At 36.2% G+C, this 18,129-nt stretch overlaps 1 protein-coding gene across 2 annotated transcripts in view; it reads left to right on the top strand.

Annotated features, from left to right (window-relative positions):
• The window catches only part of ADGRL4 (adhesion G protein-coupled receptor L4), a 110,691-nt gene that overhangs the window by 75,599 nt on the left and 16,963 nt on the right, over window positions 1-18,129 (top strand). For both annotated transcript variants that reach the window (XM_031027186.2, XM_081817025.1), the window contains exons 10-13: window positions 609-782; window positions 2,210-2,413; window positions 4,447-4,667; window positions 4,791-4,857. In XM_031027186.2, coding sequence (XP_030883046.1) covers window positions 609-782; window positions 2,210-2,413; window positions 4,447-4,667; window positions 4,791-4,857 — 666 coding nt within the window. The remainder of the gene's footprint in view (window positions 1-608; window positions 783-2,209; window positions 2,414-4,446; window positions 4,668-4,790; window positions 4,858-18,129) is intronic.

Genomic DNA, 18,129 nt, shown 5'->3' with positions numbered 1-18,129 from the left:
ATCCAGTCTCAACTCAGAACTTTTCCATTTTCCACTTCATCCGGAACCTTCTGTTCCCAAGTCTTAGGGTTTACTCTCTCTAACTTCATCGAGGTATTTGCTTTAATATCATCTCCTAAGAAAGTCCTCCTCCGACCAATCTCAACTACTTTCTCTCTCCTTCCCCTGGTTTATTTTTCTTGTTTAGTAATTTCTCATCTTATGAGAATCTAAAATCAGCGGTACAAATGCTTTTTCTGTTTTGTTCAGTATTGTATTTTTAGTACTTGGGTCAATGACTAATACCCAGTATATTCTCTGTAAACATTTATCATATAAAGATCATATGATAATTATGTGTTGTGCACTATTCTAAATGATCTCATTTGAAATACATAATTCTCACAACTTTTGTGACACAGGAATTGATAAAATATAGCATTGTTGCAGTAACTTCATTTCTTCCACAGAATGCCAGCACTCATTTATTAGCATTGATTTTGTGCTTTACTTTTTAGGCATGGTTGTAATTATATTGATACGTGAAATGGTATTTTAAATATGAGAAGTGTGATGCTATATATATAATTCTTTCTCTTTTTTCCATCAGTAAAATGTCTCTTTTTCAGACCACAGATAATTATAGGAGTCAATGTGCATTTTGGAGCTACTCGTCTGACACGATGAATGGCAGCTGGTCTTTGGAGGGCTGCGAGCTGCTGTCCTCAAATGAGACCCACACCTCATGCCGCTGTAACCACCTGACACATTTTGCAATTCTGATGTCTTCTGGTTCTTCCATTGTAAGACAATTTTCCATCATTTCGTATTTATAAACCTGCCTGTTTTCTTTTTTTTTCTTGTTTACATACATCAGGCAAGAGAATTAATTTTTTATGTTTCTTTGGGTGCAAATATATTTAGTTAACTGATAAAACCCCAAAACTATCTTTTTTAGTCTTTGTTTTCTTACCTGCCTTGTATGACGTATTTAGACTGGATTTTAGGTTATTTTTTTTGTCTAGGACCTACCTAGTCTATGATAGCTAGTAGGTTGTGCATTAAATATCTATCCATTGACTCTTAATTTTTAATGTTGCTTTATTTTTATTTTTTTTTAAGATTTTATTTATTTGACAGAGAGAGATACAGCGAGAGAGGGAACACAAGCAGGGGAAGTGGGAGAGGGAGAAGCAGGCTTTCCCTCCAAGCAGGGAGCCTGATGCGGGGCTCGATCCCAGGACCCTGGGATCATGACCTGAGCTGAAGGCAGATGCTGCTTTTAAAAACCACTTACATTTTAATGTATCATGGTCTTTAAGGGCCTCTGCCTTTGTATTGAAAGTTTATTTTTACCAGTTACAAATTAGCTAAAAATATTTGAAACCAGGTCAGTAAGTACTAGCGCATTTATAACTATTACAATGTTTTAATAATGTAGAACTGTACAAGATTTTTAAACACGAAAGTTCTCTCTACAGCGAGTAGGTTTTGTTTTTCGTATCCATAATATCTTTCTTTTACACTATACAGTTTCTTATTTTATATCACTGTATCATAATCTTCGTTAAATTATAGGTTCATTTCCATGTCTACTGAGAATCCATCAAATATATAATGTGGCCAAATAAATCTGCCTAACCGTAATGTCAGTCATAAAGACTTTTTTCCTGAATGTTAAGTAAGCAAAGAAGCCTCTACTCTCTATATAAGATATAAATATTCATCTGGTTAGAATAAAACCAACTTTTCCCATTTCAAAGTCTCACAACTTTACTGTTTTGATATTCTATATATTCAGCATTTCTGATACCGTTGTTTAATGTGTTTTAGATGAATTGCTGCATAGAAATAAGACTTGTTATTACCACTGATAAATCTGTTTTAATTAACCATTTTCACATTACAATAATGAATTGCCTTTCTAATATCATGAAACTGATGACGATAACATTGTTAAACCATACACTAATATATACTATGCCCAGGAAAAAAAAAGCACTAATTAGAGAACTTTTAAAGTGCTACATGATTTATATCAGATTTCCCTGAATATTGAGCATTTTCAAAGGTACAAAATTTTTCTCATCTAAATGCACATTTGTATTTTTACATTTTATGAACATTTTGATTAATGTTTCACCAAAAAAGGAAGTTCATTATATGTTGTAGTTCCTTTGACAAGTTACTGAGTTATTCTCTTAACAGCTTTATTATTATTTTCCCTTAGGGTATTAAAGATTATAATATTCTTACAAGGATCACTCAACTAGGAATAATTATTTCACTGATTTGCCTTTCCATATGCATTTTTACCTTCTGGTTCTTCAGTGAAATTCAAAGCACCAGAACAACAATTCACAAAAATCTCTGCTGTAACCTATTCCTTGCTGAACTAGTTTTTCTTGTTGGGATCAATACAAATACTAATAAGGTACGTAGATCTCTCTTACTCTCTATTTTGTTTTCTAAATTTGTACTTTCCTAAATATATATGTCATAGAATCACGAATTATAATTAAGAGCTTAATGGGCAAACGTACCATATACTTTGTTCCTAAGTCTTTTCTAAGTTTGCTAATGCTAACATATCTAAAACCTGCCTGTCAATTTCATTAAGCACAATGTCCCTTGTTATGACGAATCATTGGGACAAATGAAAACAGCAACATACTGAAGAAATAGCCTTTTTTTTGCTTTGTTTTTTACGTGGGCATTAAACAAAGGCAGAAGGGACAAAGAGAGAATTAGAAATAAAAATTTTATCTTAACACAGGGACTGAATAGAAAAGCAGTGGGTTCACAGGTTGAAATATGACAAATTGGCTCCACCTAGTCACTGCACTTTCCTAACTACCTATTTCCCCCCGTTACTGATGGAGGGCCTTACAGAACAATTTCTATATTGTGTTAGTCTGGGTCCTCCTAGAAGCAGACATTAAAATGGAATTCAACGTGCAATAAGTTAATTAGGCAAAATGGCTGAGAGATAATGGGAAGAGAGAGACTTGGAGAGCCATCCGACCGAGATGCAGGTCTGACCCCGAGTAAAGGAGAGAAGGAAGAAAGGACAAGTAGTAGGTGGAAGCATTTTACACAGCATTGCCGTTCTCAGGAAAGCTCAGCGTGGTTGCAAGGAGTCCTTTGAGAAGACCTTGAGCCAGAGTCACGTGGCAGAGGACTCCTCTGTGTAGCAGCCTGTGGGAAAGAAGAACACAGCAGCTAGAGCTCTAGGTCAGCTGCCCTCCATGTAGGTAGAGACTGGAGAAGTACATCCTCAGGGCCACAAGACATTAAATTGCCTCCATATTTCCATCCCTGTTAGAAATCTTTCAAATACTGACACTAATGCCTAGTTATCAAGTTCTTCTTCTGAAGTAGATGCCACCAAACATCTATTTTAAATAGTATACTCTAGACTATAAACTTCATATATTTTTTTTTTATTTTGCAGGGCTAGTCCTGACACCTGCCAGTTTTGTATAGCACCCACTATCCTCCAATGCCTATTTCCTCCTTCAGTTTCATCTCCCCGTTACCCTTACCCCAAAATATTCCTTAGAATGTTTATTTTCAATTCTGTTTCACCTCTCAAGTTCTTCCCATTTTCAAGCCATATGTCAGTCTTACTTCCTCACTAAAGTAGTTCCCAAATTTTGATCACTAGTGACCTCTCTGTTCCCAACCTTATATAGTACTCCCCAGTATATTTTAGTATACAATCTCATTATGCTTGGATTGTACTCTTTTTTATTAAGTGCAATAGGTATGTAAGTTTGTATTATGTTCTCTTTCCAGCAATAGATATTGTTAGTTCTATTAGTACAGAAGTGTGTAACTGTACTTCTTCTTCTGTTCTTTCTTATAAGCCTAACTCCAATTCTATGTGTGAAGTAAGGACTAATAAATAATATTTAACTGAAATCCATCTCAAATTTACCTGATAATCTTATAACTTAAAGTGATTCCATAATGGATATTTTTGTAAAATATATCATCGTTTGTTTTGTAAACTTAATGTTTGCCACAATAATCAAGACACTTATTATATTTCATTTACCATAGTATTAGCAATAATTTTCATTCTTTGAGCATGAATAAAATTAAGGAGAGTAAAGGCGTCTCCAAAACAGAAATTAACTTAAATCATAACACATTCACTAAGATATCATGGTTTACATGTGACAAATCCACAACTTCTCACATGATATAAATGTATAAAAGCATAACTCTCTGGACAAGAACAGTAACTTAGTTCTATCACGAGATTTCTTCACAAATGAGGCTTCACATTGATGAAGCTCAGCTGGAAGTGGGACATCTTAAAAAACTGGCCCTTGAGAGGATATTTTAACGTGATCAAGCATTATATCAAGTGGCATAATTTGAGGAGAAAGTCGGGATTTTGTGTTATGCTAATGTGAAAGCAAACAATGCTTATGGTTGCTTTCTTTCCTTGATTTCTAGCTCTTCTGTTCAATCATTGCCGGGCTGCTGCATTATTTCTTTTTAGCTGCCTTTGCATGGATGTGCATTGAAGGCATCCACCTCTATCTCATTGTTGTGGGCGTCATCTACAACAAGGGCTTTCTGCACAAGAATTTTTATATCTTTGGCTATCTCAGCCCGGCTGTGGTAGTTGGATTTTCAGCATCATTGGGATATAGATATTATGGCACCACCAAAGTGTAAGTTAAGATGATCTCTTAAGTATTTGAAATGCAATTCTGAATATGCTTCATGTATCATTGAAAATGTTGCTTTGCGAAGTACATACAAACATATTTATAGATTTATTATTTACTTTTCAGATGTTGGCTTAGCACAGAAAACAACTTTATTTGGAGTTTTATAGGACCAGCATGTCTAATCATTCTTGTACGTATATTTAACATTGGTTGGAATTCCAAAAAGTGATGATTAAAATTCACAGCAATCAGGCATTACTCTGAGGGAAAACAATAATTCTGAGCACATTACAGTATGTCATTTATTAACATTTTATATATATTCATCATGATTGAGAAAAACATATATATATACATCTTAAATTCAGAGGTATTACAATTCATCTGCCCCTCCTTGAGGAGGAGGAGATATTTCTGCATAACATATAGGAAAAGCATTTCTCACTTATCAGTAATGTCTGAGCATACTTCAATACTGAGAGTTTGCCAAGCAGGTGATAATCTGGCATTTCGGGTGTTTACGTTATTTAATCTTTTATCAATGATCAGTGATCTTTGAAGATTAGACTGTCATCTTTATAGTTTTGTCATGCTCATGTACCCTGTCATCATGAAAGTGATTTTAAACTAAATTGCAACATCAGAGACAAGAACCCACTATTTCTCATGAGCAGACAAGTCATATATTGATAGTCCCATTTCAGTGAGGAAGAGGGCCTTTTAATTCTTATTGGAAGTGGTTTCAAACCTACAAATTTGGCAGGTGTTATATGTTCCTTTCTAAATAAAGACATTTTTAGATGTCTCAAGAGCATTTCTAAGTGCTGTAAGTTTTCAAAGCCATTCTGAATATAATAGTCCATCAATGAACCTGGGAGGTCTGACAAGGCTCTAGAATGGAGTGAATTGTCAGGAAAGGAGCTGTGACAATATTTTGGACAACTTTGTCCCAGATGTTTTGACCATAAGCTAGCTATCTTTTTTGAATTGTTTTTTCCCTCACTCTTTCCCCTTGTGTTTTTGTGGTTTGTAAGGAAGCTGCTAAATGGAGAAAGACTTGAAAGGTAAAGCAGAGAATTTTCACCAAGGCTTAGTTTTTAATGGTATGGGTGAAATAAAGTGAATTCAGAGGCTATATTTCCTAATCATCCCAGAAAATTGCTTGTAATTCTCCCAATGAATCCAGTAATATAAAAAGAAACCATTGGCTAGATTTCAGCTAAAACAATTTCAGAGTTAGTTTATTATACTTCCAAAATTTTCAACCCACATGACAATATAGACTGAATGTTGTCCCTTCCACATACTTTCATGGGTTGCCCTGATAGGAGTATTTTGTGTAAACACACTATCTATATATTCTGATTTTCCTGGTTCCATCTCTACAGAATGGACCATCTCTGATATTGTTTTGTACAAGTGAAAGTTCTTTGAATCAGTAATTCTTATAAGTAAGATGAAAAGTAGTGGGCCAGAAATTATAGTCAAAACAAGAAAAATAGGAGTATTTTTCTCTTAAGTAAGAAATGGAAAGTGTTCCCTGAAATTGTTTTTTACTTTTGCTTATGTAAGGGAAAAGATAACTTTGGATTATCTTATAGTGAAGTCTACAGACTTTAGATGGGCTTATCTAAAAATGAGTCCTGCTAACTTTCCTAGAAGCCTAAATGAATAACGTCACACTGTCCTCGTCTGGAATTAATGGACCTATTTATCTTCCATAGTTTCAGTATGATAATCATTCCGTTTAACCTGAGGGTCAGGCTACTTAAGAAATGGATGAGGCCCCTCAGTTTTACTCTAAAACTGAATAACGTTTATCTTCTTTAGTATCTTTAAAAGCAGCAGAAATTCCTTAATTACTGAATTGAAGTGAATCCATTTATTCTAGTTATTCCTGGTTTTCTGGGCTAATCGTGGCTAATTATTATTATTGTCGCTGTTATTACTGTTTTTTCTTGTTGTTATTATTCAGCTATATGTTGTTGTCAATGTTATTATTCAGCTGTATGAGACAGTGTTAGGTGAGATACACCCTGTTGTCCCAGAATAGTATACATCTTTAGTTCAGAAATGAAGTAAAAGAAATATTGGGCACCAAACATTTGAAAAAGGGCCACTAACAGTTTGGGTCTGACACTTCCACGGGTCTGATAAAGAGACAGTAGGACCAGCTGTAGCCCCGTAAGAGGAGTGGAGATGGAAGCCCCTGGCCAGGGATAGTGGTTTAGAACTAGGAGTCCTGGGCGCACCTGAGTGGCTCAGTCAGGTAAGCGCCTGACTTCAGCTCAGGTCATGATCTTGGGGTCCTGGGATTGAGCCCCACGTCGAGCTCTCTGCTCAGCAGGGAGCCTGCTTGTCCCTCTCCCTCTGTGCTCTCTCCCTCTGTGTTCTCTCTCACTCTCTCTCACATAAATAAATAAATAATCTTAAAAAAAAAAAAAGAGTCCTTGACCTTTGGAGGAGAACAGTGTTCTTTATGAAAAGCTTTTCTTTTAGCTGCCAGTGAAAAACAGGCAGGGGCTCCCCTATCTTTTGGAAGACAAGGTGTGGACAAGTACTCTGAAAGGTTTGTAGGTAATGGGAGCAGAAATATAGTAAGAGTAAAATTATCGGTCTGATCCCAGATCAAATGCCAGTGTGACTGGATTTTCACATCTCGTTGATATATAAGAGCAGAGCATAATGAGCCAATTTTTATGCTTGACATATGTCCCCTGACTTTGGGCCAAATCTGAATATAGAGACTAGACCTATTTTTGTTTGGAGTTTCCTGCAAACTGCATGCCTACTGGAGTATTTTTTGACAGCAGGGAAGGAAAGGATTATTAGATACCATGCCTAGGAATAAAGTGAGGAAGGAACACACAAAACTTCAGGAAAGTTAGAGAAGTGGACAAAAGTTGTAGGGTTGCCCAGAAGGTTGCCAGGTCAAAACAAAATTATACACAACTAAAATAATGGGTTGAATAAAGGTGAGGTTTTTTGTTTTTGTTTTGTTTTGTTTTTTTAAAGATTTTATTTATTCATTCATGAGAGACAGAGAGAGAGAGAGGCAGAGGGAGAAGCAGGCTCCCAAGGAGCAGGGAGCCCGATGCGGAACTCGATCCCAGGACCCTGGGATCATGACCTGAACCGAAGGCAGACCCCTAAGGACCGAGCTACCCAGGTACCCAGAGGGATTTTTTTTTTTTTTTAAAGATTTTATTTATTTATTTGACAGAGCGAGAGATAGTGAGAGCAGTAACACAAGCAGGGGGAATGGGAGAGGGAGAAGCAGGCTTCTTGCCGAGCAGGGAGCCCAATGCGGGACTCGATCCCAGGACCCTGGGATCATGACCTGAGCCGAAGGCAGACGCTTAACCATCTGAGCCACCCAGGCGCCCTAAAGGTGAGGTTAAATGGCGACATGACTATCCTTCTCTGAAGAATAGAAGGGGCCAAGATGGAAAGGAAATTCTATAAACACCAAGAAGATCACATATACTCTCTAAGTGGAGGCCATCACATAAGCCAAGATTACCAACAATAGTAGGAACCAAACTAAACCAAAGTGATGTCACGAAGCTCCATCAGCGAGAGATAATCAGGCCAGTCTAGCCTCCAACAACAAAGGAGTTGAGCTTTATCAATGAAGGGACAGCATCTGAGAACCAACTATGCTGCCCCATGCTCATCTACATAGATCTACTGAATTGAAAGTCATTATCCCAGGGCGCCAGGGTGGTTTAGTCAGTTAAGCCTCTAACTCTTGATTTCAGCTCAGGTCTGGATCTCAGGATTGTGAGATGGAGCACCGTGTTGGGCTCTGCACTGGGCATGAAGCCTGCTTAAGAGTCTCATTCTCCCTCTTCCCCTCTGCCTCTCTCTCTCTCAAAAAAAAAAAAAAAAATCATTATCCTATGTCTGGGTGTACTCTGGTAGGTAAGGATGCCAAGCCATGTAATTAAGTCTGCCAGGTTAATTGGGTGTTATGGGCATGATGGGAGAACAAAGGAAATATCAGAATTTTCCCCTGCCCACTATAGTATCAATGAGGATAAAGCAAGACAAAACAAATAACAAAGAACAACATATAATAAAATATAAGTGATATTGATAAGATGTGGGAAAGATCAATATGAGCATGACAATCATTCAACAAGTCTTCATTGAGATAGATGAACTTGCTTGTAGATGGGGCAAGAAGTAAATCTGCTTTACAGCAGATTCTTAATGTGAATTTAAGTGTCTATCAAGAAGCCCCCAAAACTTACCAGATTTCCCTTGAAGGTAAACAAAGGGCACAGACAAAATGGCCACCATTGTGCATAAGACAATGCCAGAAATAACAAAATTATCATCATCTGTCTGTTATTAAGAATAGTCAAGAATCTGAGGTGCCTGGGCAGCTCAGTCAGTTGAACATCTGACTCTTGACTTTGGTTCAGTTCATGATCTCAGGTCCTGGGATCCAGCCCCGCAGGTTGGGCTTATGCTCCAGTGGGGAGTCTGCTTCTCTCCTTCCCTGTCTCCCTCTGCCCCTCCCCCCAGTAATCTGTGCATGCCCTTTCTCTCAAATAAATAAATAAATAAATAATCCAAAAAAAAAAAGAATAGTCAAGAATCATCATTTCATGGATTCATCACATCCTAGGCTAGGATGCCACAAATTATTCACAAGTTTTTCTTCCATAAACTTATCCATTTCTTCTCCACTTTCAGGATCAAACTATTGCTATCCCTTCCTCATATTCTAGTATTAATAACAGGAATTTTTTTAGGGGCGCCTGGGTGGCTCAGTTGGTTAAGCGACTGCCTTCGGCTCAGGTCATGATCCTGGAGTCCCTGGATCGAGTCCCACATCAGGCTCCCTGCTCGGCAGGGAGTCTGCTTCTCTCTCTGACCCTCCTCCCTCTCATGCTCTCTGTCTCTCATTCTCTGTCTCAAATAAATAAAAAAAAAAAAACAGGAATTTTTTTAATTTACAATTTATTAAACAGCTACTACTCACAAATCGCCCACATTGTTATTATCTATTCCATTTTATAGTTAACAAAAAATAGGATTTGATTCAAAATGTTAAGAGATTGGCTCAAGGCTTTAGGTCTACTAGAACTTGAAACTAGAGCCACCTTTTCATTTTACCTTGCCTCTTTTGCAATTTCCTTATTGACCTATCTTTCTGCTGCCATTCTCTCCAATTTTGTTTTAACCTGTCCATAATAAACAGCCCCAAACTCAGCTCAAACAATGGCAACTATTAATAAAAAATAACATTAATGTTAAACCCTATTATGTTCCTGAACTAAAATAAACATTCTCTTCTCCATGTGTTGTTAGCACATTTAATCTAATTCTTTAAACAGTTCAAAAATGGCTGCATGTGTGTGTGTGTGCGCGTGTGCATAATTATTTTATTTTGAAGGTGGAAAAATTGAGGCATAAAGTGATTGCACAGCTTGATTAACAGCTAGTAAGTATCTGAGCTGAAACTTATATTCATGAAGTTGCCATGGCCTGCTTTCTTAATTCCAGGGCTGATATTCCCCTTTGCCTATAGGCCAAATTCTATACGCTGGAATGTCAAGTTCTCAGTGATTTAGCTGAACCCAGCCTATTTTTAGCTTTTTTTTTCACACTGCTTAACCCCACAAAACAGCTCCTCCAAAAATTTCATCCTTCTTAGAATACTTGCTGTTCTTGAATATCTTCTTGGTCCTTTGCACTCAGTAATCCTACCACCCTTGTGCACAGTTCTGCCTGAAATCTTATCATTAATTAATACAGGACTTGATGAAAACTTTTCCAGATTTGTAACTAATCTCTTTCTCCAATGTATTCCCATAGACTTTTTATTCAAATCCTCCATAGCGCTTTCAGTGCTCTGTTTTGTTGCACACGGTAATTTTCTGTGTGCATCCCCTACCTCCAAACACCCAAACAGAGTTTCTTCATTTACTGACCATATCTTGTTCAATAATCAGTGTCATTGTGGTGCACACCTTACTGGCCTCAACTCAGTAAATTGCAGTTATTCTCTACAGAGCAGCATTCACATTGCATTCTCTATGAACCCTAGACTATAAAACTGACTCCTTTTGGTCACCCCAGAATACAGAAGTATTTAGTAAGTCTTTAATAATTATCTCTGTATTTTAATTAATCTGTTAATAAAAACCATAGCAATAAATAAGGCAGGAAGAAACACCATGAGATCCTTAAGCAATGTGACTGCTCTTTGTCCTGGGTTTCTAATACATAAAATAAAGATACCAGGGCCAGCCCTACACACAACAAGGCTATGGTAAAAGCAAAGCAAAATGTTTTAGAAAAAACATCCATTCTTTAAACTTAAAATAGGAAAACGCACAATCATTTGGAGGACAATCTTTGGCTCTCTCATTTATGCTTTTTGTATTAAAAAATAAAGACGAATTTTATTTTTTTATTTTTTTTAAGATTTTATTTATTTGACAGGGAGAGACACAGCGAGAGAGGGAATACAAGCAGGGGGAGTGGGAGAGGGAGAAGCAGGCTTCCCGCGGAGCAAGGAGCCAGATGCGGGGCTCGATCCCAGGACCCTGGGATCATGACCTGAGCCGAAGGCAGACGCTTAACGACTGAGCCACCAAGGTGCCCCAAAAAATAAAGACGAACTTTAAAGCCATGGTTTGCACAGCAAAAAAATTGTATGCAAGGGAATGTATGTTTGGCTAATATAGTGTGTATATGTGTGTGTGTATACATACATATACATATACATATACATATATATATATTTAAGCATAGATCCTAATTTTTAAAATATTGGTGAAGATATGACAGCATTTGTTTAACCATAGTAAGATATGATTATAATATACATACTTGTTACTTCCTGGAATTTGTTAAAAAGTCTCTAGTACACTCTGCCAGAGAAAGTTTAACCGAAATTAACACAAAGTGTAAAATATCTTAAGAAAAGCAATAAAAATTTAATAGAAGAAAAAGACGGGATAAAGACAAAATGTAAGTGAACGTTCAAATATAAATAGATGATTAGTGGTGATTTCGTTATGCCTAGCCTTCAGTGAGGGATTAGATTGGTTTCGTGACTTTCTCTGAACAAATCTGGGAAGACCCGTACTCCAGGGCACACATCTCTATAGAACAATGGCCATACCTGTCATTCATCCATGGAATCCTTGCATTTCTTCCACAGAGTAGGGACTAGGTCCTGCAAATGATATTTGCTTGTTTTTATGAATGGAAACCCTGGAGCATGTCTGTGTTGGAGATTATGATGTAAAATGCCTTTAAGACAATATGTAAATGAGTAAGAACTGAATGAGATCAGCACTGGTGGCTTTTTCTACCCCTAGGTGTGTTGTTTCAAAGGAATATTCATGCTTTTAATCTACTCTGATAAGTGTTAGCGATTTAGGTATTTGAGCAGCAACATTCCCTGCATTGATCAAGTGAAAGTATTTCCTCAGGTGTTGACTCATTAATATTAAGGATCTCTTGGAATTCTAAAGTATGAACCAGTGACCCCGCAGATTCTATGAATCACTACATTTAGAATGTTAAGATTGTAACTATACATAAAAAGCCCTAGCCATGCTTTTGAAAGATTGAGCTCTACAAAAAAGAGGCTTCTAAATCTTTGTAAAGCAAGCTGCAAACTGAAGATAATTTCCATAATTCATTTCTTTCTTCAATATTTTTAATCTTTAATCCTGAATCCTTTCAACTAAAACTGCACAAGCGATTAGATTCAAGTACACAAATATAAAAAAGAGTTGGTGAAAATAATTTAACTTTTAAGTAGAAATTGAAGTTTCCTATAGACATGTTCAGTATTGAAGAATAGAATTTGCTTGATTGAGGCAAATACTAATTACACTATGTCCAAATAAGGCATTTTCTTTTAAAAAAATGTGAGCTTTCATTTGAATTTAAATCACAACCCTTATAATTGAGTGTTTCTATATTACTACTCCTACCCCCTTCTTTTTAGGTTTGCCCAGAATTCCACTCAGTTCTTTGTAGTGGCCTCCTCTAATTGTTCTTCCTATGCCTGCAATCTCTTAATTCCCTTTCACCAGGAAACGCCTATTAAAACCTCCTCAAGGGCGCCTGGGTGGCTCAGTTGGTTAAGCCACTGCCTTCGGCTCAGGTCATGATCCTGGAGTCTCGGGATCGAGTCCCGCATCGGGCTCCCTGCTCGGCGGGGAGTCTGCTTCTCCCTCTGACCCTCCCCCCTCTCATGTGCTTTCTCTCTCAAATAAATAAATAAAATCTTTTAAAAAAAAATAAAAAAAACCTCCTCAAAAGTGAATTCCTCACATAACCTTACACAACGGACAATGTCTATGTATATTTATTATTATGTGAGCTATTCTTATTACATTTTTTAATTTCACAAATTGCCCAAGCTTGAAAGAAATGCAAATATTACAAGACTAGGCAAGGTAACAAGAGGATATTTTATCCCACACTCATATTTTTCATGACTAACTACTCTTTTTCTTAATATTTGCTCTGCATCCTTCCAGACCTTTGGTAGGTGCACACGCGTGCGCACACACACATACATACACATTTATATAAATTTAGGCAAAGAAATTGATTACAAATTCAAAAACCCTGAATCATTTATAACCTGAAATAAATATAACACATTCATCCTTCTTTGTTATAGTATACAACTCTACCATTTTTATCATTGCATATTATCCATATTATGCTCTAATTTATTTTACCACTTCCTATTGATGAACATCTAATTGGTTTCTAATACTTCCTTACTATAAATAATACTGCAAGCCCAGAGAATTCCTGTTCCAATATAGTTACATATATCCATTATATAAAATTGTTAAGAACTGCTTCTTAAAAGTAGAAATGCAAGTAGAGACAGATTTTTAAATTTACAAACTGCCTCCAAAACATTTACTTCAATAGATACTTATACCAATAATATTTGAGAATGTCCCTTTTCTGACATTTTTGTCAACACTAGATATTATTGTCTACTATAGTGTCTAAATAGCTGAACTGGAATACATAAACCCGAGGGAAGGATTATGATAGACCAGGGTTCCACAATCATGGCACCATTGACACTTTGGACCAAATCTCTGTTGGAGGACCCATCCTGTGCATTATAGGGAGCCTAGCAGCATCTCTGGCTTCTACTCACCAGATGCCTATAATAACACCACTACCCCCACTGCCTAGACGGGACAACCAAAGAAGTCTCCAGTACAACCACATATCCCATGCAAGATGATATCCCGGATTCTTTCTACCAGAAAATACTAGTCTAGACTTGGATATTAAGCAGCTTATATAGGAGTGCATTTTGCAGCTTTCCTTAAACAGCAAAAACATAAGAAAAAGAATTAAAGTCATAGTTTGGGCAATGTCCTTCAGATAACCCTGTTGAAGCTATATTAGAAACACTAACCATCGTAAATTTTACATGTTGTGGATAACAGCATCAACATTTTAATTACATCTTTTAATTTAATGGCACCATATTTGTTAGATGCATCTTTTAGTGACCTCTGTGATTCAAGACATTTTAAAATTCTAACCGTTTTTTCATATTATATATTAATAAGCATTTCAGTGCCTGTAACATTTTGTTACATTTTTGTATTATTCCAACCTTCTTGAAACAATAGGTAGCTAGAATTTTAAAAAGAACGAGTTAAAAAAAACTTAACATAAATAATACATTTGTAGTTTCCAATGTACTCTCATATATGGGAGTCATATTCTTAACTGGAAATCCCTTCACAGAAAATCTCCTTGGGATTTGTACTAAAAAAATTTCATAAAAATTGAATAACTTCATAGAAATTAGAGACCCAAAAAAATATATTGAAAAAAATCCCTTAGGTCTCTCAAGTCCAATTAGAAAAAACTGGCCAAGGTGAAGTTCATCACTGGTATTTTTTTAATAAATATAGCTTTACAGTGAAGGATGTTACATCATGATATGGTGCAAGTGAGTTGGTAATGCAAGATATCGTTAGAATCATTATTCACTTCACATTTGTATAGTCTTTTAATCTTTACCAAACCCTTTTAACACCTCAGTTAATCCTCACAAAAAGCTTTGGTAGTACAACAAAATAAAAATAGTAATAGCAGTTACTAAGAGATAATGTTTTACTAGAGTTTCAGTAGATCTAGTAACTATAAACTTATCTATTTATAAATATCTATGGGGGTTCTGCTATTTATAACTTTTTAAAGAAGTACACCAATTCCTTGAGAAGAACTTGTTACGCTAAAGCAAATTATGTGCATTCTTATGTAAGCAACAGATAAAACTTTAAGCTTCTACTTACTAAGAATTCATAAAAATCCTTAAACTTGGCTAAAAGCTCAGTACATGTTCTGATCGTTGTGATACCTCTGATCTTCCTCCAAGCATAAAACACTTCCTGAAGCTGGTCTGCAACAAAAGTGAGCCCTTTGAATCAGTCTTTATTAGCATGTGCAGAGATCTTATTCTACACATGAGAAAATATTTAATCTTCCCTCTAAGTATTTATTATATCCCTTGGTCTCCTTCAGAATTCTCTGCAAAATACAAATGACTTATTCTGAGAGAATGGACTATCTGTGTGGCTCTGTCTTGATTTCTGTTTCTCATAGGAAAATGTTGTCATGTCTAGTTTCAGAGTTTCCCAAGAAAGGAACATTTAAAATTCCGTCTGATAAAACAAAACAAAACATGGCTCCCAATGATATCTGATCAAAAAGAGAGCTCAAGTTGTTCACTGTTAGGGCACAGCCTTTAGTCATTAGAGCTTATTTCACAATTATTTGGGTAACAGCCACCATTTTGTCTGTATTTTAAATAAGTGAAAACTTAGGCCTAGTGCAGCCTTAGTGAAGCAATTTACTCAGGATCACCCAGCTACTGAGTGGTGGAGGCAAGTTCATGCTTTCCAGAGTCACATTCTGCAGTTTTCACTACTACATATCCTTTCCTTGTGAACGGAGCAGATTTTGTTAGGCGCATGAAGAATGTGTCCGCATCTTCCAGATTCCACAAATGGTTTTAGGGTAAGTTGTGAAAGACCCTAGCAACTACAGACCTTCTAGAAATTATTCATAAAATTTCAATTCTTTTTTTTACTTAGTGAAGGTGTCAAAATAAATTACTTTCCATCTTGTTGAAAATGAGGGAAATCTTGTCCACTATAAATATCTCTCCCCCCATTTTATTTTGTTTTATCTCTAAATCTTGCCAAGAATATCCAACAGCTAACCAAAATGCCCTACCTAAAATAATGACTGTATCAGACTATAGATCAATATGCGGAATACAGAGAGTCTGGAGGCTTACTGTTCTATTAATTGATATTCATCAACAAGTAATTCCAATGCCCTGTTTGACATCTAATTGTTCAAATTCCTTCTTTTCATTTTCTCTCATCAAGAAAAAGCTGAAAGCTGAGTATAATGCTTCACCCATTTTTAATTGTCCTTAATTTCATATTTCTAATTAGAAGATTAATTTTTTTAGAAAAAAAAGTCTTTGGGGTTCTTTTAAAAATCTTTATGATTTTATTTTACTAATATTTATCAATATAAGTAGTATTAAATCAAAATAAAAGTACAGGTAATATGAAAAGAAAAAACCTGGGAAAAAATAGGGACAACACTTTGAATATTTCAGAATAGGTCAAAACTTTATCAAGTATTAAAGACCCAGATAAGGCTGTGCTAGTAACTGAAGGGATATAAATGGAGAGGAGACACAAAAAGTGTATCAAGAAGACATGTGTAAACAAACAACTCTAAGACAACACATTAGTGTGCTTGAGGTAATATTTTGGAAAAGCAAATCTGAACATTTCTTTACCCCTTAATTACATCTTTCTTGGCTTTATTGCTCTTGGGGTCAAATCTAAAACTTTTAACAAAGACTTCCATAAGGTGACCATATTCATTTATCAATCACCAAAATCTGGACCTTTTTAGGAATGAAAGTAGGAATAAAAATCATTCAAGTTGGTTTCATTTTATTGATGGACCTATAAAACAGCTCTATTCAAAAATCTATTTTCAAAAGTAATTTTTTTTCTACACAACACTGGTGATTTGGAATAGAGCCCCATGAGCCTGGACAATGTGGCCATTTTGAATCTTTCTGCCACTATCCCCTGAGGATGAAGAAGGTAGCTGTCCCTAACCACTCACGTATTTGAGTGGAGGTTGATGCTTACACCGTATCTGGATAGGGTCTAGAAAGAGAGGGGGGATATTGCTGGTTGTCTTCCATATTTGAGCCCCTGTGAAGGTCAGAATGGTCACTGCTCATGTGACTCTCACACAGCACCCCAAGAGACATGTCCCGGTGGAAGTAGAGCTTACCAAACTTCCCCCGGCTTATCTTAATAAGATGTAAATCAAAAATTCAGATAAATGCTAAATTGAACAGAACACTGGGCAACCGACATTAAAAATACTGTGGCCCGCAAATGGGGATAAAGTGGACACTTTACTTAGGAGGCAGTGCATGTTCTGGCCCCTGTCTGCTGATCAGCCTCACCTCCCACGACCCTCCCATGGGCTTTTGTGTTGTAATCACATTGCTTTACAATTTCTGAGAGGTTCTATGTACCTTCCCATCTCAGCACCTCTGCACTAAAACACTCCCTATCACTGCCCTCTGCCATCCCTTTGTCTAGGTAATTCCTGTTTGTCTTTCAGTTATCAATTCAAGCAACACCTTCTGAGGAAAGTCCTCCCTGACTCATGGATCTATAATGTATTTTGTTGTTGTTAGATGCCTTCAGAGAAATCCACTTTTCAAAAAAAAAATACTTTCCCCAATTTATAATTACACATGTATTGATGTGAATAACTGATTAACAACTGATTCATATCTGTCTCCTCCAGGAGACTGTAAGCTCTTTGAGAGAAAAGCTTTATGGATTTTCTCTCACTATATTATCCTTGAGGTTTACCAGGTAGTAATTACTCAGGTAATTCTACTGGGTAAATAAATAAATGATGCACAAAGCACAGTATTTAGTCAAAAATATTCATTCGTTTCCCCCAAAGAAATTTAAAGAAATCATCACCATCATGGAAATGGGCTTATTTTGAGAATTCTTCTCAGACGAGATAATACGTAAAGCATTCATTATAGCACATCACTTTTCCTTCATTTCTTTTCTCCTTAGAAATGATTGCTGTATGTGTCTGTCTACATCGATCTATCTATGACATGCTTTCACTCGGAATTTTAACATTGGCATATTACGTTTAACTGAATAAAATGAGGTCCTGGCCAAATAATGTGAAAGGTTTTCAAAAGCAATCTGACTGGTAAAAAGTGTACACCATGGGTTCTTTCTGTGCCCTGGATTTCTAACATGTGCACAAGGATAATGATGCCAACCCTATATACAGTGCTATTATTTAAAAAGAAATGAAATTATAAGAATAAAAGCATCCTTCAAAATTT

This window comes from Leptonychotes weddellii, chromosome 4 (assembly GCF_054177405.1).
Source record: "Leptonychotes weddellii isolate Sample4059 chromosome 4, ASM5417740v2, whole genome shotgun sequence".
Classification (NCBI taxonomy): domain Eukaryota; kingdom Metazoa; phylum Chordata; class Mammalia; order Carnivora; family Phocidae; genus Leptonychotes; species Leptonychotes weddellii.
The sequence above is the reverse complement of the archived record's forward strand: the minus strand, read 5'-3'. Positions and strand labels throughout refer to the sequence as shown.